This window comes from Puma concolor, chromosome C2 (genome assembly GCF_028749965.1).
Source record: "Puma concolor isolate L17-30 chromosome C2, mPumCon1.1.hap2, whole genome shotgun sequence".
Taxonomy (NCBI): domain Eukaryota; kingdom Metazoa; phylum Chordata; class Mammalia; order Carnivora; family Felidae; genus Puma; species Puma concolor.
In genome coordinates this window covers 65,051,999-65,078,921 of record NC_141675.1, presented here as the reverse complement: position 1 = coordinate 65,078,921, position 26,923 = coordinate 65,051,999, and the positions used below count along the sequence as shown (strand labels likewise).

The window sequence follows — 26,923 nt, the reverse complement described above, 5'->3', positions numbered from 1 at the left end:
GTTCCACACTCAGTGCAGAGCCTGATGTGGGCCTCAATTCCATGACCCTGAGATCATGACCTGACTGAGATCAGAAGTCAGACGCTCAACTACCTGAGCCACCCAGGTGCCCCTATGTCACCTTTAATAATAGATCTAGAAACTGTTTTGCAAATGGCAAAAGTATATATATTTTGTTTAAAAGTGTCAATTGCTTTAACAATTAATATATTCCACAAGTTGTGTAGCTAAATTCTAGCACACCTTCATTTTAAATATATCAGGATTTTCACAAAATGGAAGTGGCTTGGATCTCTCTCTCTCTCTCTCTCTCTCTCTCTCTCTGGCCTTGAGAAGCCCCAGACAAGGGACAGGAGGGAGGGAGGCAGGAGCTGGAGTGAGGGAGGCCCGACACCTTCCACTGCAGGGAACTGAGGCTGCCTGTCAACTCTAATCATTTTCCTGCAGGAAATGTCATTGCATCATTGCATTGCAAGAAAGTGATGTCATAGTATGGGGCCCTGATCTACTTCCTGACTTTTAACCTGAGTCTTGTAACCTTTTTCAGCTGTACAGCACCCAGAGAAAATGAAACACATTGAAATGTAAAGGCCAGCGTGTCTCATAAAGGCCTGTGAGGCCCCAAGATGGGGTTCACTTCTGCACATACATTAATGATCAAAAAACAGTTTTGTTTGGTTACCACATCCTGGACATGACATGGTCCTAGTACCTAGGAAAGTCAACGGAAAAGAAATAGTCTTCAGGATGTGTCTGAAATTTCTGGACGGGAACCCTTCCGTTTCCTCATATTGGGTTTAATTAGTGGGGACAATGCTAAATTTAATTAGGATGCATGGCTTAGTTTTTGTTGTGGCGGTGTTTTGTTGTTAAACTCTCTGTGAAAATGAATAATGGTCCCTGAACCGATATTTTAAATCTTACATATGGCATTTGTGTCTCCATGTCTTAGGATTGGTTACAACCCCAGCCTAAATGACATTATTAAGCTATTTCCTGGAATGTCAAGGGCTGAAATTGCCCTGTCAAGAACGACTCTGTTCTTTCAGGGATTGCAGAGAGCAAGGGCTCAGATTGCATTCTTGCTCTGTTATTATAAGTTTTTGCCTGGCAGGAAACCACTGGGTCTCAGATAATTTGCATATATCCAATGAGAGTGATCCACTGTTCTATGGAGGTTTTCAAGATTGCATGACAACACTGTGGAAGAATCTCATATGGGGAAAGGGGATTTTTTTCCCCCTTTCCCTAAGCCCCATTTTAAATAGTTTCCTTCCCACAAGCTGATGTGTCCACATTCAAAGAGTTATAAGTAACCCAGCCTATTTTCTTGCCTTGGCCTCTGTCACTAGTCCAGTAATATTATCAGCCACACAAAACTGGAAACAGGCTGTTTTAAAGTAAAGGTGCCTTATTCCTTCCGGAAGGCCTGTAAAGCAGACTTTTTTTGGCATGTGATGGTAAGCATGAACCAAAAATTTAGTTCTCCCAGGCAAGGGCATAGTAAAATGTCTGCTCATTTCTTTGTGAAAGCAAGGGCAAGAAATACCCCCCACATATTTCTTGAGAACTGAATATAATTTTTAACACGTTCTACATGGGATTCCAGTCAGCCTAAAGCACTTGGTATTAGACTCTTTCACTTGTGTATCAGTTTGGGATCTTCAGAACTGTGCTGATTTTGCTGAGCACCAAAGTTCCAGGAAGCAATCACTGGACCTCACTGGCCCCACGGTTGGTGCCATAGCAGCTGAAACTTTGATTCTTGATAAAATGCCCAAAAGTCACCTTAAACCCTTTCAAAACAGAGAGGGATGCAAATAAGAAAGTAGAATGGAAGTAAATAAATAAATAGCCAGGGCACTCAGTCCTGGCTCAAAATGTTCAAATAATATTAAAATTAATTCAGCCTCTATACTGATAAGTCCCAGGCCCAGAGCTAGACGTCTTATAGCTTCTTAGGTGACAGAGGAACATGTGTTGATTGCAGAGCTGAGGTCTGAGTGGTACCTAGAGGACTTCCAGACACTAGCAATTCAGTTGTGTCTTCTGGAACATGTTGTTTAGCTTCTCTAAATATCATATTTTTCCATGATATGTCTAAAATGTTATGTCTATTCAGGTAAGGTCATGATCTTGTGGTCGGCGGGTTCGAGCCCCACATCAGACTCTGTGCTGACAGCTCAGAGCCTGGAGCCTGCTTCGGATTCTGTGTCTCCCTCTCTTTCCGCCCTTCTCCCACTCATGCTCTGGCTCTCTCTCAAAAATAAATAAACATTAAAAAATTTTTTAATATTACGTCTAAAATTTTCATTCTGTACTTGTGCATTCTCAAATGAATGGACTCCGTAGACACTGATATTCAAAGGCATCTAATAAATGTGTTGAATGAATCAACAACACTAGACACTGTTTTTGTTCTTGTGTTTGATTTTCTGCTATGTGGTTTACCTAGATAGTGTCACTGAATTCTCTCAACAAGCCTAGGAATCAGCTCTCCTCATCAGTTCCATTTGACCAGGGAGGAACCGAGCCCATTACCTACCTAAACTGACCAGAGGGCTAGGATCTGAATCCTGGTGTTTTTCATTCTGAAGTCCTGCCTGCTTTCCATTACGCTCCACAGGTGCTTCTCAAACTTCAGCATGCATCAGAATCACCTGGAGGAGGGTTTCCCAACGCAGACTGTTGGGACCCAGCTCCCAAATTTTCAGTTCATACAAGTTCCCAGTGATGATGCTGTTGCTGGCATAGGAATCACATTTGAGAACCACTGTGCTATATTATTAAGACCTGTGGGCATAGAGACATAGAGACATGTAAGAATATATGACATAGAGAATATAAGAAGCAAATCTTTGGCCAGATTAAAAGAGACCTCTTACATTTTTTAAAAATGATTTTATTGTTGACTAATCTCTATACCCAGTGTGGGGCTCGAACTCACAACCCCAGGATCCAGAGTTGCATGCTCTACTGACTGAGTCAGCCAGGTGCCCCAAGACCTCTTACAGCCACCCAAATAAGCTGTGTCTTCTCAATTGAGAGCCACTCAACTGCTGAATGGGGTTGCCTCTTGGGAATGGTTGAGCTGTCAGGGGCATTTAGACCTTGGGACATTTGTGAAAACTTGGCCAAAAGGACAGCTATGGTCCCTTCTTATTTTATTTTATTTTTTTTAATTAATTAATTTATTTTGAGAGACAGAGAGTACAAGTGGGGGAGGGCCAGAGAGAGAGGGAGAGAGAGAAAAATCCCAAACAGGCTCCACACTGTCAGCACAGAGCCCGATGCGGGGCTTGAACTCATGAGCCGTGAGATCATGACCTGACCCAAAATCAAGAGTTGATGCTTAATAGATTGAGCCACCAAGGCGCCCCAGCTATGGTCCCTTCTGACTATTAAACTGTCATGAGTGCCATAGACAACTTATAGAGAAGCGAGGAGGGAGGCTCATTCTCCCCTTGCAGGAGACCCTTCTCATTATGGCTACTATTCTATGTTTTAATTGTGTTTGAAGATCTGCAGTTGCTTTGGTAATGGCAATGAAGAAATGCTGAGCAAAATGGTTGCTTAATTTAGGTAAGATAGAATTATAGTTTAATGAAACACTAAACAGGGACAAAAGGAATTTAAAGAAAACATTCATTCACTGCAAATTTGTATTTCAGATTTAAAAATTTTTATGACAATGATGATACAATTTCCATTTTAAAAATCATAATATGTAATCAGAAAAAAACAAGGTTAATAATCTAAAAGGCATAAATGTACAATTATCTCAACTTTTATTTCATAAGAACACAGAAAAAACTGTTTGAAGATGAAAATTATTTTGTATTTCAAAATAATGGCCACAAATATAACAAATTTAAGAGGAACACTGCTTCAAATTTATTGTCCATTCTTTTGACCCTAGAAGAAAAAAAATAAAGTAGTGTTTATTTCTACAATTTATCAAAGAAAATAGAGTGTCACTTCTGACATTTAATTTAGCCTTTTTTATGTCACAGGAACCCAATGAAGGATGACTCAAGTAACAGCACCATGGTACCACTTAAGGATTTAAAAGGAATCACCAGAGAGAACAATATTGGTGATATTGGTGAAGGGGGATGGCAGAAAGATATAAAAAAGAAATATATGTGTAATAAAATATCTGGCATAAGCATAAAACAGTTCAGAAGAACCATTACTTTTGTGGGCAGGGACTGTCTAAGGAAGTGAGGAATCTCTCTGTTGAATATCTTTTTTGGTCATTTGTTATTTGTTTTGTCTGGTTTGGATTGGCTTGGGGCATTTTGAAAATTAACAGAAGGTTAAAGGGTTCTTTCTAAAATCTTTGAATGAGAGCCAAGAATTTAAATTTGATTAGAAGTAAGAGGAAGAAAGCAAACATTTCTTGAGCAACTATCAAGGGCCAAGTCCGTGTAAGGGTCTTTGTAGTAATTTATACCATTTCACTTTGCAACATGTGGGGTAGGTGTTATCTCTAGGGCTCAAAGAGGTTCAATATTGATTTGCTCAAGGCTCATCAGATGGTAGGTGACAGAGGAAACAATTATACCTCAAACTGTCTGACTTCAAAAGTACATGACTTCTCAGGATCTCCACATACCATAAATAATGCTGAAAGCAATTCTTCAATAAGGCACTTTTCCTTGGTATGGAAGTTCATATCTACTTTTCCTCTGTATTCCTTCCTGGAGCTCGGTTTTGGAGTCCATGACCACAGTAAATTCCTGCATGTTGTGTGAATTGCTTTTAAATTTGAAATATTCCTGACATAGAGTGAGGTAAGATTTTAGCTCCGGCTAGGAATACGTAAACGTGGCATCTGGTATTGCCACCTGCTACTCTCCTGTCTTCTGAGTCTCATACTCCCAGTCCCACCATTTAGCTCACTTTAGTCAGTCTCCATTCTCAAGGAACACATATTCTTGGAAAGGAGCTACACACACATGAATGTCACATAGAGGAGCGTGGCTGTATCTTGAGTGTGAAGGGGAGTCACGGAAGGATGTAAAGCAGGAAAGTAACAAGAGCACATTGGAACTTCAGAAGGTTCAGTCTAGAGCCTGTGTGGAGGATACTTCTCAAGAAAGACAAGATTGGAAGCAAAGATGTCTGAGTGAGAGAAGATGGAGGGCTGGGCCAGGGCCATTTGATCAGTACAGAGAAAGGGGGACACAGTGAATAAGGGGTGTAGCTGCCAGGATATGGTGATCAGCTCAGGTGGGAGGAGTCAAGGATGATTCCAAGTCTCAGGCTTGTCCTGAGTGTCACCAGGACTGCTGGCAACTGAGCTGGATTTATAGGAAGAAGAGCAGGTGTTGGGGACAAGGAGATGATCAGCACCATTATAAACATCTTGAGTTTGATGTGTCTGTGAGACCCCCAGGAGAGTGTCCAGAGAATAGTCAGATGTGGAACTCATTAGAGGAGGAGAAGGAACTGGGCTATAGACATGGATGTGTAAGGTATCAGCCCAAAGGTGATAACTGAAGCCACTAGCCTTTAAGGATTCAGCAGAGCAATGGAGCCATCAGATAGATTGAAAAGGAAAAACCAAGGAGAAAGGAAGAAAACCAAAGCAAATGGTCCATGGAAGTCAGAGGGGAGAGGATTTCATGGAGAAAGTGGTCAATAGTTTCAAAGGTTGTGAAGAGGTCAAGGAAAATGTGGATTGAAAAGACTCCACTGGGCTTGGCTATGTACAGGTTGCTCATTGGCAGCCTTTGCCATAAGAGTGTCAGTAGAAGAAATGAAGAGATAAGTTGTTAAATATGGCCTAGATTGAAACTGTTCTTATAGCCCGTGCTCTTCAGCACTAGGTTTATTATGAACTCAAAGCAAGGCATCATTTGGATCTGGTATGTAACCAACGAAAGCCATGGAGTGTCCAGTGGCAAGCTTCAGTACCTCATTGGGTTGAACCCCAGGAAGAAGTCCTTTTGATGCCTTCTATTAGGTTCTTAAAATGGCTTTTTATTAATGATGGGCTATGAAACCCTAAGTGATAAAAGTAGGACTCACACATTAAATCCAAGGACTCTGTCTTGTCTCTCATGGTCAAGAAATCCCATGGGGTGACTGGGTGGCTCAGATACTCAGTCTAAGTATCTGACTTTGGTTCAGGTCATGATCTCATGGTTTGTGAGTTTGAGCCCCTCATTGGGCTCTATGCTCACAGCTCAGAGCCCGGAGCCTGCTTCAGATTCTGTGTCTCCTTCTCTCTCCACTTCTCCCCTGCTCACGCTTTCTCTTTCTCTCTCTTTCAAAAAGAAAAATAAACATTAAAGAAAAATTAAAAAAAAAAAAAAAAGAAACCCCTTTGCATCTTCCTGAGCTCTTCCCTTATTCCTCATGCTAACTGATAATAAGTTCTGTTGATCCTACCTTCTAAATATCTTTCAAATATTTCACCTCTTCTCCATATCCACTAACACTACCTAATTCAAATCTCATTATTCCTCATGTGGGCTCCTGGTCCTTCTGGTGCAGGTGACATTTCCCCTCAGTCCCTGTAAGTCAATGGGGGACCAGAATATGTCTTGCTTATCCTTCTGTCTCTACCCTTCAGCTTTTAGCATGGTATATGGCAAATAATATACGTTCACTAAATGTTGAGGGGCAAGTATAAATAATGAGTGTTGTATTTAGGGCTTTGGAATCAGATTCTTCAACACGTGATAGGAGGGAAGTCATATACTAGTGAACACAAGATACTCCTCTTGTCAGATAGGTACTAATTACCATCCAGTGCTTATCAATTCTATTGCTTTAACTAGCAGCTTTCTTTCTTATCCATGACACTAGGTTAGTTATATGAAATAAGAGAAGAAAAACATTTGGAACAACCTTTTTGCACATAAACTGGAGTTTAAAACTCCTTACTTATTTGGTAAAACAATGGTTAAGTTCTGCAACTACACAGATTGATCTAGAGGGTATAATGCCGAGTGAAATAGGTCAATTAGAGAAAGTCGCATACCATACAATTTCACTCCTATGTTGGGTTTAAGAAACAAAATGAACAAACAAATTTAAAAAAGGGACAAATGGAAAAACAGACTTTTAAACACAAGAACAAACTGGTGGCTGCCTGGTGGCTTGCCAGGGGGAAGGTGGGTAGGGGAATGGGTGAAATAAATACAGGGGATCAAGTGCACAAAGAGTATACTTATCTTGATGAGCACTGAGAAAATACATAGTATTGCTGAAACATTATATCATACACCTAAAATTAATGTAACACGATATATTACTTTTACCTGAATCATAAAAAAAGACAACCAACAAGATAATTCTGGTTGGTTTGATATGACAGACCGAATACTGAGCAAAGAAAGTTGTTTTCCCAAAGTGGTTAAAGCGATATATAAATCTGTGACAACTCTCATATCCATCTTGACTGGATAACATTGCTAGTGCATATTCCTTCTTTTTTTTTTTTAAAAAAAATTAATGTTTATTTTATTCTTGAGAGAGGGAGAGAGAGAGCAGGGTAGGGGCAGAAAGAGAGGGAGACACAGAGTCTGAGGCAGGCTCCAGGCTCCAAGCTGTCAGCACAGAGCCCAATGCAGGGCTCGAACCCACGAACTGTGAGATCATGACCTGAGTCGAGGTTGGACACTTAACTGACTGAGCCACCCAGGTGTCCCTGGTGTATATTCCTTCTGGAGCTAGCAGGGTAAGGGCTATGTGGGGTACCCCAGCGACACATCAACATGGCTTAGGACAGGTGAAGAGCCACCCCTGGTTGCTGACAGTCCTCCCTTCTGAGTGTTAATCTTCCCCAATGGAATAAAGTTTTATTTGAAAATCACAGACCAAGACCGATCTGGAAAGGTCTTTGGACGTGGCTGGCCAAGCCCTGTGGTGTTAGAGATGAGGAAGCTCAAGTCCACAACTACTGATGTGTGCAGGGGTGAACTGCTGCCTTACCCACTGTCCCTGCTGGCTGGTAGGGCCTGTTTGGGAGGGAAGTGACGTTGTGTCATTCCTCAATCCTCATAGCCTTGATTGTGTGTCACCCTATTACTTTGCTCGTGGGTCTCTCTCTTCTTTCCTGGGGGAATGAACTCAGGTGCCCAGTAACAGCCACTGCATATTCTCTTCGTTAATTAATACAATGCAAAGTGTCCAGCCAACATTGTTACCTCCCTAAATGGCTTTGTGCTCACATATTGGCACCATATGATTATAGAGAATGGAGGTTTCTGACTTCTGCTCAAGTTTCTGCTCTTTTAGAAAGCAAAACTTTCTTCTGTGGTTTAAATATATATCTTATTTGTTTTAAATACAGCATTTAAAGTTTGTTGAAAAATATATTCATAATAATAACATTAAAAATTTTTTTTTTTAATTTTTTTTTTTCAATGTTTATTTATTTTTTTTGGGACAGAGAGAGACAGAGCATGAACGGGGGAGGGTCAGAGAGAGAGGGAGACACAGAATCGGAAACAGGCTCCAGGCTCTGAGCCATCAGCCCAGAGCCTGACGCGGGGCTCGAACTCACGGACCGCGAGATCGTGACCTGGCTGAAGTCGGACGCTTAACCGACTGCGCCACCCAGGCGCCCCCGTTAAAAATTTTTTTTTAATGTTTATGTATCTTTGAGAGAGTGAGAGAGAGGGAGAGAGAGAGAGAGAGGAGACAGAGCATGATCAGGGGAGGGGCAGAGAGAGTGGGAGACACAGTATCTGAAGCAGGCTCCAGGCTCTGAGCTGTCAGCACAGAGCCTGACGCGGGGCTTGAACCCACGAATTGTGAGATCTTGACTGGAGCAGAAGTCAGGTACTTAACTACTGAGCCACCCCAGTGTCCCCATAATAATATTTTAGATTAAAAGTAAGGAACAAGGAAAAAAAAAACCCTAGTAGGATATTTTATATTAAAAGATTAAACTGACTGTCAAAAGGAAAATATGTTGATACTCACAATGATTATAAAATAAAAATTGACAAAAGGCAGTTTTCAGGTTACTGCCTCATCTATTTCTTCTGCTTTGACAAAATATCAAGCTTATTTTAATACATCACAATAGACACTTCCCTCTCATTTCCTCTCTTAGCAAGTTGCTATCACCCTTGGCATCGTCTTGCTGATTAAATGAAATGAAAATATCCTGGAAAAAATAGCTTCCATTTCTGATATGTGAGTTAATTTTTGTCTGTGAGAAACATAAGAAAGACTGTCCACAAAATGCATGCCTATGCAAAGCCACTCGGAGTCTGTAAAACTGAATACACTCTCCAAAAGGTGTGGCTCAGCAGGGTGGAGCCTGGCCTCCAGACCCTTTGAGACCAGGAACGAATCCTGACTCCAAATGGCAGGCTCAATGCCCTCATCTGTGAAAGGGGGGGAATGAGTTTTGCAGTGTTGTGAGGAAGAAAGGAGGTAAAGCCCCTGACAAGTAGTCACTGCCCAGTAAATACACCTACAATCACTCTGTTACTACTCACCAGCATTATTATTCCAGAGAACATAATGAGATCAAGGGAATGCTAATGCCCTGGATTGCAATTATTTTTCTAGATTCTGATTTTTCTATTGACCAAGTTGAGGAGACCACATAAAGGAACTCGTGAGGAAGAAATACAGTGCATTCTGACTGCTGTGTGGTCCTACTTGAGGTTTTACTTGGATTTCCCCAAGGGGATTTAGTTCCCAGAAGCACCAGAAAGACCTTGGTGTAGCCCAACATGAGGTCTCGGACCTTTAGGATGAGAGTCATGGATGAATTTATGGCAAAACACATTGCTATTGCTGATGATGCAGGGTACATCCGCTAGAAGATTTGAAGCCAATATATTTCTGCAGATTTGTCTTGTGTTTGGAGGAAGATGGTCCTCCACTGATAAATATTCTGTCCTCATATGTTTTTTCACTGTTTCGAGGGCTTACCTACATCTTTTATGGGAAGCAAATATTTCTCAATTCATTGAGAAAAAAAAAAATAAAACCATTGTATCACATGTCAAGGGGGAAAATATTTTCTTTCCCCTTTCATTAAAAAAAAACAAAAAAACAAAACCCCAAACATAACAATGAATAATGAAAGGAAAACACAGGGAGCCATTCCATTCCGTGGGGGAGGGGCGGAGTAGCTGCAGGGGACAGCTGCAGCACGTCTGGCGTCCCAATTCTTTCCTTTCCCATCACTTTATTACTTACTGGACCAAGAATGTAGACAATTTCGGCTATGGTTGTTTTGCGTTTTAGTGTCTCAACTTAATCTTATGCGGTGCTCCTTTGTCCCCTGCACTGAGTCCTAAGCCCACAGGGTCACTTCATGGTGTTTCATGTAGCCACAGAAGCGGGGACTTACTCCTTTTCCAGCTCCAGCTCCTCCCATGAGGCCCTGGAAAATTTGGAAGGGCTTGTGGTCTTAGCTTGGGCCGCTGTAACAGACTACCATAGGCTGGGTGGCTTAAACAACAAACATTTCTCACCGTTCTAGAGGCTGGAAGACCAAGATCAAGGTGTCAGCAGATTCAGCATCTGGTGAGAACCCTCTTCCTATTTGGCAGATGGCCACCTTCTTGCTGTATCCTTATGTGGTGGAGAGAGAGAGGACTCTGGCCTCTTCACCTTCTTATAAGGGCATCATGAAGTTAATCCCATCATGGGAGCTCTACCTTCCTGATCTTACTAAACTTAATTATCTCCCAAAGGCCCCGCCTCCTAATACCAGCACAGTGCAGGGGGTGAGGGGGGGGAGGGAGGGGGGAGGGGGGTTAGGGCTTCAACATGAATTTTTCAGAGACACAAACATTCAGTCTGTAGCACTCATATAATGCTTTTATCAAAATCATCATAAAGCAAAACCTTTTATGCCTCTTTCAAGCATTTCTCACTGTGGTTTTAGTTGGGGACCAACTGACTGCATACGCACACACACCAACACTGTGTGACCCTCAACCAGATGCTATCTACTGTTAGCGTCTTCCTCCCAAATCACTATGTTAAAGCCCTACTTCCCACTGCGATGGTATATAGACGTGAGTCATTCGGGAGAAAATTAAATTTAAATGAGGTCATGAGGATGGGACCCCCATGAAGGGATTAGTGTCCTCATAAGAAGAGGACAGAGTTCTCTGTCCAGGAGCAGGGCCCAGGGAGGACAGTGAGGTGACATCCACAAGCCAGGAAAAGAGGCCTCAGTGAAGATCGACCTTACTGGAAATCTGACCTTGGGCTTCCAGTCTCCTACACCATGAGAAATAAATGTGTGTTGGTTAAGCCACCAAGTCTATGGTATCTTGTTATAATAGTTTGAGTTGCCTGGGATGCAAGGTGACTTCAATTCTCCTAAAGTGAAAAGGCACAGGGAAGAGAGAAATGATGAATATGGTGATTCCTAAGGGACTGTTTGATAAATTTCTGAAAACATGTTTTCAGACTTACAGAAAAACTCTTAGAAGTGAATATTTTCTATCATGAGATTGACTATTACATACATGAAAAAAAAGGATTTTATTCTCTAACACAATACAATTTCCCCCAAATCTTCCTTTAAACTATCACTTTCTTCTTTCTTACAAATTTTCACAGCTTTTGATTTTCCTGATATTTACATACATTTACATGCATAAATATTCCTGTATTTACATATGCATATTTACGTTGATACATTTATGAAAGAAGAGTAAATCAGCAGCATATTTTACAGTATTTATATAGCTTTTAATAAATTTATAATTTTTAATAAAATTTTAAAAATATGATTTGTCTCTTCCAGCACATAGGGAACCTAACATCAAAACTCTCTGGAGGCTCATTAAATGCAGAATCACCATGTAGAATTCTATATCCTGACCAGTGATCTGCCATTTCTTCTGAGAAGGTTATATGTTTTCTAGAATTTTGACAAACAATACATTATTTCACTGCTGGAAACTGTGCCTAGTATCACTGAGATCTCTACATGGTAACATGGTAACAAAGGTTTGCTCAAGCTGCACATGCTCCTTGTGGGCTCGGGGAGGCGGTGGTGTATTTATTAATACAGAACCTCATATCCCATTATGTCAGCCACTCATCCTTGCTAATGAAACATGATATGCCACCACCATGGATTAAGTGGTGTCAAATCATCCAAAAACGCTCACCAAAGATTTGCTGCTTGTTAAATTTATCGAGAGCTTTCACCCAAACTCGTGCTGCATTTTATGCACATGGGAAAACTGAGATTCTGTCCAGAAGTGACACTAAGAGAATCCTGTGCTAGGAAGAGAATTTTTAGCAGAATCTCTTGGGGGCATGTGCTAAAAATGCATATTCCCTGCCTCCAACCCCTGAGTTTCTGCCACAAGAGTGGGCCGGGATGAAAGCCAGAAATCTGATTTAATAAGAACCCTGGGTGATTTTGATGTTATTGATCCACATTGAGCAACATGTTGTAGTTGTGTTGGATCTTGCATCCAATTTAGAAATTACACACTTAATTTAGAAATCACTTGTTTTGAGCAAGATGGGCAAAGGCAAAATTCTAAACTTAGAGAACTTTGCTTTGTTCTCAATGAATTTTTTCTCTTTCCAGGAACTTCAGGTGGCTTCACTATTGGGTTTCCATGAGGCTGGCTTACCAAGCTCTGGACATAATTTTTCATAGTTTTCTCGCTGACCTCCATCCATTGTTAAACTTTAGGTGTCATGCCCAAAGACGGCAGCCAGATGTCTGATGCCAAGGAGTTATGGGTCGCTAACACTTTAATGTGTAGTTCTCCTGGGTTTATGTTCTTTTTAACAAAAGGGCTCTAGAAAGTTGGGATAGTCCCCACAAGGGAGAAATTTCAAATACTAAACTTCTAGATGCACTGGCAGTACAGCAGGGGAGGTCATTTTGGTCTACTAGCCTCAACTCTCAGTGGGCCTCCTTGCAAAATCAACTCTGTTCCTAAGAATGTACAGGATTTCCTTTGCAGACTTATGTAGAAGTTGAAAGGACAAGACTGACCACAAAAGGTATTGAGAGTGCCAAGTTCTTGTCTTCCAGCTTTGCTGATCTGTGCTGATATGATCAAACCGGGAAAAAAAATGGCTAACATAACTCAAATTCACCTGACCTTAATATAAAACTAACTTGAATCATCAAGCCAGTATAAGAGTTTGCAGTGGGAAATACCTCTTTCCAGGAGGAGGCTGTTCAACCCACAATGGAGTGACCCATATCAGATGTAGGAATTTGGAATCAGAAATCACTTGTACTGTTCTCCCAGTTGATCCTGCTCTAACCCTCCTGGAGGCCAGAATTATGCATCTTGATGTCTAGCGAAGGAGAGAGGATACAATGTGGGTGACGAGAAGCCCAGGATAAATCTGAACTGTTAAGAAAAATAGCTCTGGGTTCTGAATCTGGTCCTCCTGCTCAGTGGCTGTGTGATGTTGGGCAAATTACATAATTCTTTTTATTTCTTTAATATTTGTTTGTTTTTGAGATACAGGAATAAATCATGAGCAGGGGAGGGGCAGAAAGAGAGGGAGACACAGAATCTGAAGCAGGCTCTAAGCTGTCAGCATAGAGCTTGACGTGGGGCTCATACAGACAAGCCGTGAGATCATGACCTGAGCCGAAGTTGGGAGTATAACCGACGGAGCCACTCAGGAGCCCTCAAATTACATCATTTTTTAGCTATAGTCTACTATGTGTGAAATGGGAAGTACACTGAAACATAGTAAACATTCAGTTCATACTTCTATTACTATCATATTGTTAATATTCTTCAAAAAATTTTTTAATGTTTATTTTTGAGAGAGATAGGGAGAGAGAGAGAGAGAGAGAGAGAGAGACAATGTGAGCTGGCGATGGGCAGAGAGAGAGGGAAACACAGAATCTGAAGCAGGCTCCAGGCTCTGAGCTGTCAGCACAAAGCCCGACACAGGGCTTGAGCCCACGAACCGTGACACCATGACCTGAGCCAAAGCCGGACGCCCAACCGACTGAACCACCCAGATGCCCCAAATATTATTAATATTCTTATTAGCCATCTTAGAAAAAGTTAGAAAGGTAAATTTGTTGTTGGTGTATATCAGCCTCTTTGCTGGAGTAGAAGTAGAAATAGTGGGAAAAGTCTGATTATAAAAGATACAGTGATAAGTAAGAGAGACAGATCAGGTACTAACATGGCAGACTTTCCATTTTAGCATTCAGGATGGAAAAAACTGGTTCCCCCTTTCTGAAAACTTACATGTATGTGTCTATTCCAGATAAGTCCTGCAGAAAGCTTGATGAATACTGTCAGGGACACACAGAACATGGCGAAGCTCAGGCACAGGTCGAAGGCTTGAAGCGTCAGGTGGTACGCTTCATAGTGTGGTGGGTCCACACAAGCTGATGGGAATTTTGCATATGGAAAAGGGAAGGCAACTGCATAACCGAGGTAACCGGTCCCCGCAATCCCTGAAAGCGAGTAGAAGCAATATGGACCAAGGAGAGCAGATTCCAAGGCTATCGCAAAATGAAGTGGACATCCCATAATGCTTAGAATCACAAAGGTGAAACTAGCTTCCCACTGAAAATAAAACAAAAATAAATTGTTACTTTGGAAACTAGATTCTTCAAAAGCTTCTCAGCGATGTGGAGAAAGAAAGCGTTGTTGGATATTAATCTCTTTTACTGGGAAGTGAAGGAGAAATGGGTTACAATTTTCTCTTTAGGCCCTTTTATTCTCTTCTTGAATCTACACTCTGGGAGAATAACATATCAGCCAACTGAGCCAAAAACTAATTGAATTCCATTCAACAAACATGTGTTTATTTATCTTCTATCATGTGTTAAGAGCCAGCTTACGGTGGGAAAAAGATGAATACCAGAATCCCTGCCTTATCCTAGGACCTTGCTAGTCAGGGCATGGTCCGTGGTCCAGTAGCACTGACATCCCTGGAAGTTTGTTAGAAATGTAGAATCTCATACCTCCCCCAGATCTACTGTATCAGAATTTACATTTTAACCAGATTCCCAGGTGACTCACACTTATTTGAGCCATGGGAAGATCTATGATCAGAACAAAGTAGTCTTTCTATATCCTGGGATTACTTGGCTCCCTACTATTGAAGTGCAATATATCATAGACTTCCCATCCTTTTTTGGGGGGGGGGGGAGAAGTAACAGAGACAGCGGAAGGACATCCCAAGCTGAGGAGTTGAGACTTAAACATACATTATTAAAAACAGAGGAGCCTATAGATCCATTTATTCAGAATGAAATTTGGGAGCATAACATTGGTTCTGTCCTCTCCAAATTGGAATACTTAAATATTTACAATAATCGCAGGAACTTGTAGAAAGTGTTTGGAGAAGAAATCAGATATAAATTATTCATTTAAGGGGCACTTGGGTGGCAGTTGGTTGAGCGTCTGACTCTTGATTTCAGTTCAGGTCATGATCCCAGGGTTGTGGGATCAAACCCTGCATCGGGCTCTGTCCAAGCTGAGAGTGGAGCCTGTTTGAGACTCTCTCTCTCCCTCCCTCTCTCCCACTCATGCTCTCTCTCTCTCTAAAATAAAAATAAAAAATATTCATTTAAAGCCAGTTTATTACTGAAATCCGTCATAGTAAGGCATCAATCAGAAGGAACTCAATTGTAATTGGAAATCACATTCTCTATGTTCCATCCTGAACTGGTAGAGGTTTGACCTTCCAACCTATTCAACCATCCTACTCAAGGTCTATATATTTACCAGGTATCTCTTGGTCCACTCTTTGTGAGCCACCAGCAGAAGTATACCGGTCATGATGGCCTGTGAAAGGAAAATGGAAAAATAATATCCATGATAGAATGTACCTCTGGAAAGAGTTCAATCTGTCTCACGGTTTGACAACTTTATTATGAACTAGAAAGAACAGCAAATGGCTAAATGGATTTATGGCTCTGATCTCTTCCTCATCTGGGATGACAATGAAGAAAAAAGCCATCAGTGTCATAAAGACATGATTCATACAAGCTCATTTTTTTTTTTTTTTTATTTTCTGTGTTGCCTTTGCCATTGCAATTATAACCTCCCCTACTGTAAGGTGTCACTGCAATAAAAGCTTGGCTTTATAACCCTTGCCATATGTTTTATTTTGATTAATTGTCTATCATTCATCTTTCCCACAAATTGCTAAAATTACAAATGGGAGGAACCGGAAAGGAAATGTGTCACAGAACCCTGAAAACTTGCCCAGCAACAGCATTATCTTTTACTCTTTGCTTTTCTTTTGAGATTCAGGAGCCTCAGCCTACTGGTGGGATGCAAATATGTGATCTCCGTTTCTCAAGTAACAAAGATTATAATTAGAGTGAATGCATGGTGGGACATTAATTGTTCTGGGTGCACTGGTGTTCAGCTTTTCAAAAGTTTTGTTTTGTTTTGTTTTTTTTAATAGCCTCCGTTGAGGGAAAAAGACCCAAAGTGCAGAATGAAAATAGTTCAACAAAGGAGGGAATGGTGTCAGGGCAATATATAATGAAAAAGAAAAAAGAATTCTGGGCTCATCTTTGATTCAGCTCCGGGTCTGGTGAAGGAGACCTTTTGTGGTCACTGAGCCTGGAAACTGCTTATTCCTGACCCATAAATCATTTGTTCCTGGTCAGGGAATGTTTTGAGGTTGAGAGAGACAACCAGGAAGAGACGTGCCTGAAACCAGATATAGAATGAGGGCAGGAGTAAAAGCAGTTACGAATTAGGTTTTTGACAGAGAAATAAACATGACTGTATATATAGTATCAACAAATTTAAGGGGGTGGAAATCAGAGCTTCTACCAATATGGTTTTGTGATATGCTGCTTTTGTAGCTTCTGTGTCCAGCCTGGTTTTTTTTTTTTTTTTTTTTTTAGATCCAGCTTTTCATTTTCCTGGCATATTTTATCTTGAACGCCCGACTTGGAGAATTTGAGAGAGGTGGGGGAGAAGTGTGCACATGTACGTTCACACAACACTTCTCGTGTGGCTCAGGCTGAAATTCCGGACGTGGCATTGCCACACCATAAAACTCCCGTGGATAAAAACAGAACCATCTGTAGTCGAAAGAGGTTGGCTTGATTCTCAAGAGGAAAGTTTCCAAGGGACCCTGTGGAGGTTGAGCCAGCATAAATAGCACAACAAAACAGAATTATTAAGAGCAATTGAACATTGATGCTGAGCCGGGGGCCAGTCTACGCTTTCAGAGGCAAAGGCATCCAATGGGCACGTTACTCCTCTACGGGCGAGAAACACAGGGGCAAACAAGAGAAAAGCAAAGGGGACACTCCTCTCCTGGTATAACTCCAAGGAGAGAGCTGACATTATTAGACGCTTAGATTCCAGGTTGCCTTAACCACTTTGGCATGAACCGTTTCTTTCCTTTCAAAAGTTGAAAAATGCAGCCGAATTGCAGTCGCCTGATATTTTGGTTGTAGCTGCCAGCTTGAATTTTGCTTTGTTTACACAAAACTTTGAAAAGATCTTTCATGGAGTAGGCTGGTGTATGAATGCCATTCAGTAACTTGGGAAACCCACCCTGTGGACGGAGGTGGCTCAGGGGCGAGCACACCCATCTTCCCTGGTGCCCCTGTCCAGCATGCCTGCGAGACAGAGGGCGGGTGTCCCCTGAGTCATAGCCTCCTGTTTTCTTGCTTTCTTTTCTTTTTTAAACTCTTGTATTTAGACAGGGAAGAGGGAAGAAAGAAAAAGGAAGAGTTTTGAGGGTAGGGGAGAGAAGTCAAATGGGAAAAGGAAATGTGAGAGGCGGTGTCTGAGAGGCAAGAGCTGGGCACAACAGGGCAGTCAGGTTTCAGAAAGGACCCAGAGGAGGTGCCTGGGGAGATAGGAGCCCGGAGAGAAGGCCCAGTCCTGCACTCTGCTCTCTCTCTACTCTTCTTAGCAGGCTAGCTTTCTGCTCCACAGGCAGTTCCAGAGAGATTGCTTGGGGTTTGCAACGGTAGCAACTAACACTCTGGTCGGATGATAATTGTGGGCCCTCCCACAGGATCTTTAAATTGCCCCCTGTAAAGGACGTAAAGGACTAAAGGTTCCCAGAAGCAGATGAATTGAAGGAAGTGGGGAGGCATCACAACAGTAATAGAAACTTTTAGAGGGATCACTTTATTTATTTATTTTGAGAGAGAGAGGGAGGGAGAGAGAGCCTGACAGCACAGAGCCTGACATGGAGCTCGAACTCACGAACCACAAGGCCAGGACCTGAGCTGGAATCAAGAGTCAGATGCTTAACCGACTGAGCCATCCAGGTGCCCCTAGAGGAATCATTTTAATATGGGCTAATTTATTCACTTATAAACATCTGTTGTGAGTCTACTGCCAACAAGGGATGTGATAGGCACTCTGCAGATGGCATAATAGCATAAATTAACATTTACTGAGCCCTTACTGTATGTATGCCAGGCACTACACTAAACATTTTACATGTGATAACTCATTTAATCCTTATAATGATGGAGATCTTCTCCGACTTTAAAAAGTTTGTTTATTTATTTATTTATTTATTTATTTATTTATTTATTTATTATTTTAAAGAGAGAGGGAGTGCGCATGAGCGGGAGAGAGGGGCAGAAGGAGAGAGAGAGAATCCGAAGCAGGTTCCACACTCAGCATGGAGCCTGACATGGGGCTTGATCTCACCACCACCTGAGACCACGGCCTGAGCTCAAACCAAGAGCTGGAAGCTTAACCGACTGAGCCACCCAGGTGCCCTGATCTTCTCCTAGTTTTTATTTTTTATTTAAAAAAAAAATTTTTTTTTCAACGTTTATTTATTTTTGGGACAGAGAGAGACAGAGCATGAACGGGGGAGGGGCAGAGAGAGAGGGAGACACAGAATCAGAAACAGGCTCCAGGCTCCGAGCCATCAGCCCACAGCCTGACGCGGGGCTCGAACTCCCAGACCACGAGATCGTGACCTGGCTGAAGTTGGACGCTCAACCGACTGCGCCACCCAGGCGCCCCATCTCCTACTTTTTAGAAGATGAAACAGAGAGGATAAATAGGACAAGCAAGCTCACCAAGTAATAATCATACACACAGTGGCTCCAACTTTCATTGGAATTTGCAGTCCAGATGTGAAAGTAATGTGCGTGTAAGAAGTCCACAAAATGAGGCAGGAAGAGTGAGTACACTCCGTGTGAGAAGGGCCCAGTGACAAGATACCGCTTCCAGGGGGAACGATCGTGGAAGAAAGCAGCATGGGGGAAACGGGACCCGAAGCAGGTTTGAGGGATGGGTGTGATTTCAGCAGGAGATGGCAGAGGGAAGGGCAGTCTGGGCAGTGGGAGAAATGTGTGTAAAGGTGGGAAGGTGGCAGCCAGCCTTGGGAAACAGTGAGACAGGGGCCCAGAGGGGCAGGAGCTCTGGTTCCTGGTAGAAAAGAGTAGGAAATCAGGCTTGAAAGCCACATGAGGCTAGGTTGAGAAGGGCCTCAAAATTCAGGCTAACATATCTCAGCTTCGTTTGGACAATGAAGCAACACTGAAGGTTTTTGAAGGAGGAGCTTGACTGACACAGCAGAGGTCTAGAAAGACAAGCCTGTGCTCAAGTGTGTGCTGGGTAGGAATGAGGTGAGGCCTAGGCGTCTCTGTCAGAATTGGGTCTTCAAAAAAAATTTTTTTTAAACATTTATTCATTTTTGAGAGTAAGAGAAAGAGAGCATGAGCAGGGTAGGGGCAGAGAGAGAGGGAGACACAGAATCCGAAGCAGGCTCCAGGCTCTGAGTTGTCAGCACAGAGCCCGACACGGGGCTCGAACTCACAGACTGCGAGATCATGACCTGAGCGAAAGTTGGACACTTAACCAACCCACCTGAGCCACCCAGGTGCCCCATTTCTGTTCTATTCTATTCTATTCTATTCTATTCTATTCTATTCTATTCTTTTATAAATGCTGCTAGCTATGCAATAGATGGATTTTATGATTCATTAATGAATGGGTTCCCACAGTTTGGCTATCAAAGTCATGTAGGCATGGAAACCTGGGTGGGGGTGGGAAGTGGTAAGGAGTTGAGGGGGAGGTGGTGCCCAGTGAGCATGAGAGGAAAGAATGGATAAAGATATGCCTCACGGGAAAAATAAAAGTTAGCTAGCAACTGACTGGATACGGTGGGGTAGGAGTGAGGCTGAGGGTGGGTTGGTTTAGGGCACAGAGTGGTCTTAGGACCAGCACCATCGACATCACTTGGAAACTTGTGAGACAGGCAGAGTCTCAGGCCTCACCCAGATTTTGTAAATAAAATTTAAAAAATGTTTATTTATTTTGAGAGAGAGAGACAGAGAGAGAGAGAGACAGAGAGAGAGAGAGAGGGAGCACGAGCAGGGGAGGGGCAGAGAGGGAGAGAGAGAGAATTCCAAGCACAGCGCAGAACCCAAAATGGGGCTCGAACCCTCTAACATGACCTGAGCCGACTGAGCCACCCAGGCGCCCGGCCTCACCCCAGATTTCCTAAATCGGAGTGTACATTTTAACAAGATCCCCAGGTGATTCATATGTACATTTCAGTTTAAGAAGCACTAGTTTGGAGGGAAGGGTTGAAATCAAAAGTCACTCTAGGGTTTGAAATCTAGTTCAAAGCCAGGAAAGTCTGGAGAAGAAATCACTGCTTTTGGTGGTGAGATGGTTTTGGGGGAACAAGCCGGGCTTACAGAAGTTTAGGATATCTAAGTGGAAATTGGCCATCAGGTGTTTGGAAATGTCAGGACCACTGAAGCTATAAGAGGTTTGAGTGATGATGGTACAATCAAGTCCCTTCTCTGACAGAGGAGGAAACTGGGACCTGCACGGGACATCTTGCCCACCTTTCCCCAAGTTCCTGTCTCCAGGTAGGCTTCCGGATACAGCACTGTTGCTTGCCATTAACTAAGTCACTGGAGGGTGCCAAGCCACGTTTTCCAGGATTCAAGTAGAGCCCAGTCCATCAGGCACTGTGATCTTGCTGCATACTTTCTGGCAGCTGATGGCCTTTAAATAACCTAGTTCAGAAATCCTAGGAAAACTGCTTATCTTGTGGCTATCAGAGTAGAGTGAGGAGAGTTCTGAGGACCGATACTTTGAAGAATTCAGAAAGTCTCAAATGAAGGCACTGAACAAATGCAAAGTTCTGTTCCGCTTGTAAAAATCTATCTTTTCTAAGTCTCCGAAGGGATATGGAGTCATTTGCAAAAGGAAATGTCAATAGGATTGAAATGCACACATTGTCTTTCCACCAAAGGAAGATTCACTCTTCAGGCACATTGAGAAGTGGGAAGGAAGGAAAGTTGTGGCACGAGTCAGAGACCTTTTGTAGTTGACCCCGATCAGACAGAGCTGTGCTTCACTAGGAAACTCGCTAGAAAAAGAAAAAAAAAATCACATTGTTCCAAACTTAGACATTACTGAAAGAGTGAGCACTCTTATTGCTTTCCTTTTCATGACGATTTTGTCCTGCTTTAGTGTGAATACTGGCTTGACTTTTAGTCCTTGCAACCTAATGAGAGTTCAATGATATGATGCATTTTGTACCACCTGAGCACGGACTCATTCCCTTATTCAACCATATTTATCAAACAGTATTTATGGAACACCTAGTATGTGACTCATTCTGTTCCAAGTGCTGGAGGCACAGCAGTAAACAAAATAGAAAAAAAAAAAATCCCCACCGTTGTACAATATACATTTTGTTGGGAGGGGTATTAACAAACAATAAATAAGTACATTATGTAGTATATTAGATGGTGATAAGGACCATCGGGAAAAGGATAGAGTGGGGAATGAGAGACTGGGGATGCCAGTTGTGGGAGAGACTTACAGTTTTATTTTATTTATTTATTTATTTTTAAAGTTTTATTTATTTATTTTGAGGGAGATAGAGTGAAAAAGCAAGCAGGGGAGGGGCAGAGAGAGAGAGAGGGAGAGAAAGAATCCCAAGCAGGTTCTGCGATGTCAAGGGCAGGGCCCAATGCCGGTCTAGATCTCAAGAACCATAAGATCATGACCTGAGCCAAAATCAAGGGTCTGATGCTTAACTGACTGAACCACCCAGGCACCCTGAGATTTACAATTTTATTTTATTTTTTTTAATTTTTTTTTCCAACGTTTTTATTTATTTTTGGGACAGAGAGAGACAGAGCATGAACGGGGGAGGGGCAGAGAGAGAGGGAGACACAGAATCGGAAACAGGCTCCAGGCTCTGAGCCATCAGCCCAGAGCCCGACGCGGGGCTCAAACTCACGGACCACGAGATCGTGACCTGGCTGAAGTCGGACGCTCAACCGACTGCACCACCCAGGCGCCCCGAGATTTACAATTTTAAATAGGGAAATGAGGGTAATGAAGGAAGGCATCAATGAGAAAGTGATATTTCTTCAAAGAATTAAAAGGAAGTTAGAGAATAAACCTTGTGTGGGAGGAAGCTCCAGGCAGAGAACAGATAGTGCAAAGGCCCTGAGGCAAAAACACACCTTGGAATATTTGAAAACAACAAGGAGCCAGTGTGATGACTAAGGGAATGGAATAAGCTAAGGGAAGAGTGGTAGGAGATGAGGTCCCAAAGCTAACAGGATGGGGAATTCAGCCACTCGGCAGGGAATGGAATGGGCAAGTGAGCAGGCAGCAAGAGGTTAGGATCAAAGCGTTTGGACAGATATTGGGCACGGATGGGATTCAGGGCAGGCAGCCCCCAAATACGCCACTTTGGTGTATTGATTACTTTGAATTAAAGTTACTTAAGCAACTGGTGCCAGAACATTCCTCTGTGCCCCTGAAATCAGGAAATGAATTCCCCATGTGAAGGGTACCCTCCCAGCACCTGGAGGGTAGAAATTTTCCTCACTCACAGCACAGACGAAAGGCATGTATTAACTAGCATGTGTGTAGAACTTCAAAACTGGGGAAGCTCTTTATTACACAGTCTTTGTTCAAATTTGGTCATTCTCACTGAGCATCTTAGGGTTAGACAGCTCTGCATGGACTCTCTTTACCTACAAAATTCCTCATGTTATAGGTAAAGCAGTGCATAACTGGCTGAGTGAGGGTCCTGCTCTTGACCATATACCAAGAATGTCAGAATCAGGACTTGAACATAGGCTCCGTCTCCCCAAATCCTACCTTTCGGATTCCAATTCCCTATGCCATTGGTCTCAAAATCAAATAGCCACCAACTAGCTGTATGCTGGAGACAGACCTTGTCATTTCTCTGGGAGTAATTGATAAAACAGATATTGGCATAGAGCAAATCTATATTCAATAATTTGTGATCCTAATCAACTCTCAGTGTCTGCTGAATGTTCTATGATAGGCTGCAGGGATAGGCAAAGAATTACAAGAAAGGAATACAGAGTTGGACTATAATTATGGTTTTATTAAACACTGGGTCAGTTCTGTAGTCAGAATTAAAAAAAATTAATAGAATAGAAAATATCAATTCATTTTACACAGAAGGTAAAATATTGTTTTTTTTTTTTGAAGCTGTTTGTTCTATTTCTATATATGTATCAAAATCTAACTACTTATCTAGAGAGAACTATATACATGCAACTATGTACATTCTAGGTGCTGGATGTAAAATGTTTTTCTTACTCTGGGTCATCAACAAAAAGTGTGGAAGCTGCTTGAATAAATGTCACTGTCATTTTTGCATTCTGGTAAATGTTTAATAACTGCTTCTTTGAATGAACGTATGGTTTCAGGTAGGAGATGGGGGAAAAGAGCAGACCGGCAAGACTGGGAGGTAGATGTAAAAGAATGTATTAAAAAAGAAAAGAGGGGATGCCTGGGTGGCTCAGTCGGTTAAGCGTCTGGCTCTTAATTTTGGCTCAGGTCATGATCTCACTGTTCATGGGCTTGAGCCCTGCAATCAGGCTCTGTGCTAAGGGTGCAAAGCCTGCTTGGGATTCTCTCTCACCCTCCCTCTCTGCCCCTCCCCCCACTTGCTCTCTCTTTCTCAAAATACATAAATGAACATTTAAAAAATTAGGAAGAGAAAAGAAAAAAGGAAAACATCATCAAAGTGTTTCCTTGTTCAGTCCCACACTCGCACCATTTGGCTTTCTCCCATCTACTCACCATCATTAAGTCCCACTAGATGGAGTTTTTAAAAATTGAGACCTTGTTTTTTTTTTTTTTTTTCTCCCCCATTGTTAACTCAAGCATGTAGTAGGTTATCAATACATATTTACTTAATAAATAGATTAAAATGATATTTTATAGGGTCTTGCTTTTAGGTGATATCTTAGTTACAGTTAGATTTTTTAAGATTTAAAGTGTTGCCTCTCCCAAGACTGGCTACATTTTAATAGAAAACTCCTTCAGATCAAAAGGCTTTAAAGTCTAATTGTCTAGTCTTCAATGGTGAATGTCATGCATCACAGGAAACAATGAGAGAAGGATTTGTTGCAAGCCTCTGTAACTCCTCTGAAATCATACCGCCATGGAAGACACCTACTCACAAGGCTAGGTGTGTTCATTTCTCTGACGCAGAGGGCTGGGGTACTGGTCTAATCCTTCCTTTGTACAGTCATTCAGTAAATAGACATGGAGCAGCTACTTGGTGCCTACTTATATTTGGCACATGCACACTTGCTAATGAACTGTGAAGTTAGTGAAGTACATCACCTAAATTCTTGAATTATTTGCAGTTCAAACAGTTGCGTGCAAAGAAAGATGTGGGAGAACTAAGGTTTGGGGCTTGCAAATCCTTGGATCATGTCAACACACCTGAGTATTTCTAGTGAAAGCATTCATCTGAAGATGGTTTTACTCGGTTCTCCACTTTTTTTACATTATTTTTTATGGTTTACATATTTCTTTTTCTAAAATTTAGATTTTAGTGGCACCTGGTTGGTTCAGTCATGAGAGCATGTGACTCTTGATCTCAGGGATGTGAGTTTGAGCCCCACGTTGAGGGTAGAGATTATTAAAAACAAAACAAAACAAAACAAAAAAAAAAACACTTAAAACAATAAAATTCAAATTTCAAAAGATAGATTCCAATTTCTCAGAAAACCAAGGTGAGAAGATTAAAACAACTTTTTAAGAATTTCTTGAACAGCATTTCATTATAGTACACGTGATAGTGTATATGATAAACTGATATTAAGAAAGATTGTACATTTAAGAGACAACTAATAGAAATATATGTTCTACAGTCATCTAATTTTCTGTAGAATTTGTATTGTTGCAAAACTTAAACAGGACATGTCATTCTTTTTTTTTTTTTTGAAATGAATTAATTAATTATTTTAATGTCTATTTTTTTTAATTTTTTTTTTAACATTTATTTATTTTTGAGACAGAGAGAGACAGAGCATGAACAGGGGAGGGGCAGAGAGAGAGGGAGACACAGAATCCAAAACAGGCTCCAGGCCCTGAGCGGTCAGCACAGAGCCTGATGTGGGGCTTGAACTCATGGACCGTGAGATCATGACCTGAGCCGAAGTCGGACGCTTAACCGACCAAGCCACCCAGGTGCCCCTTTAATGTCTATTTTTTGAGAGAGAAAGACAGAGCATGAGTGGGGGAGGGGCAGAGAGAGAGGGAGACACAGAATCTGAAGCAGGTTCCAGGCTCCAAGCTGTCAGCACAGAACCCCGTGTGGGGCTCTTGAACTAGTGAACCATGACATCATGACCTGAGCCGGAGTCGGACACTCAACTAACTGACTGAGCCACCCAGGAGCACCCCCAAAAAGACACGTCATTCTTTTTCTTCTTTCCCTCCCTTCTTTCTATACTCTCTCAATATATGTAATAAAATATTTTCCTACCAAAGCTCCATTCCAGATGGGGCAAGCAATCCAGACATTCCATCCTGTGAACCAAAGCTTGTAAGAAAAGACAGGGAAGAAAGCGATAACTCCAGAGAATACACTGAGAGTCCCCAGAGAAATGAGAATTCGGCCAGCAGCCTGGGATAGGCTCTGCATCTTCCTCTGTGACTTGGGTCCTGGATCTCAAAGATATTTTGTTACCAAAACATGAGGGTATGTCAGGCCTCAGTAAACAGAAGTTTCTTGGAGACAGTAGCCATGACGCATGTGGACTGTTGATCTACTTGGAAACAAGCTTGCATTTGTTTCACCAAAGATAGTGAATTGTAATGAAGTAATCCTTGACATAAATTTGATACAATTAATTCTAATACTAGTTTCCTGAGAGAAAGAGAAAAAGAGAGAGAGAGAGAGGGAGGGAGAGGGAGAAGTCATTCCTTGTTTTGGATTTCGGCCTCCATTCCCTTCATTCTGCCCTGTCGTGGGGAGGGCCCGCTTCCTGGCTTAATCAGATTCAAAGGCTTGCTGACTGAGCTAATTGTTTCTCAACTCAACCTGCCTGGTAGTTCCAGCATAAAGCCAACATCCTTTGTGCACAATAGATCCACATTCCCAGCACAATTTCCCACAAAACAAAGTAAAAATAAGCACTCTGATCACTTTTCATTACATTTAATTTCAATGATTTCAAGCAAACGCAAGACCTCTCCCCATTGTTCAAAGTTCAGTTCTATTACCATACTTTTGAAGTTTTGATAAAGATTTTTGACACGGTTTCATTCCCAAAGGGGCATACGCTTCATCATGGAGTTCTGTCTTGTTTTCTCGAAACCAGTTTCATTTTAGTTGTTTTATTATTAATTCAATTATCAAGTAGAGGACAAAGGTGGAAGTGTATGCGGTTGTAAAATGCACTTTGAGCAGTAACTTATTAGTCGGATGAAATACCAATCTCCAATCATTCTTTTTTCTTAATTTTTTTTTTATCGCGAGTCCACCCGCCGCTGCCACCAGCCCCCGCCCTCCCCTCCTCGGGCTCCCCCTCCTCAGGCTGCCCCCCCCTCGGCCTGCCTCACCTCACAACCACCACCATGACCGCAGCCGCCACGGCTCCTACTCTCCAATCATTCTTGAATCATAATTCAATTCAATAATTAGACGTTGGGCTTATGTACATTGAAGCGATTGTAAAAGGCTTATCTCTTAATTT

At 42.0% G+C, this 26,923-nt stretch overlaps 1 protein-coding gene across 2 annotated transcripts; it reads right to left on the bottom strand.

Annotated features, from left to right (window-relative positions):
- Window positions 1–1,735: 1,735 nt before the first annotated feature.
- TMEM212 (transmembrane protein 212) lies at window positions 1,736–26,715 on the bottom strand. Of its 2 annotated transcripts, none has more exons than XM_086674724.1 (4): window positions 25,711–26,715; window positions 15,687–15,746; window positions 14,196–14,519; window positions 1,736–2,793 (listed from the first exon to the last, which is right to left on the bottom strand). In XM_086674724.1, exons 1-4 carry the CDS (start codon window positions 25,867–25,869, stop codon window positions 2,779–2,781), a joined length of 558 nt encoding a protein of 185 aa, XP_086530850.1. In that variant the 5' UTR covers window positions 25,870–26,715; the 3' UTR covers window positions 1,736–2,778. The 2 variants fall into 2 exon arrangements, with proteins under 2 accessions (XP_086530850.1, XP_086530849.1); XM_086674723.1 differs by lacking the exon at window positions 1,736–2,793 and adding an exon at window positions 3,772–3,915.
- Between the last annotated feature and the right edge of the window lie 208 nt (window positions 26,716–26,923).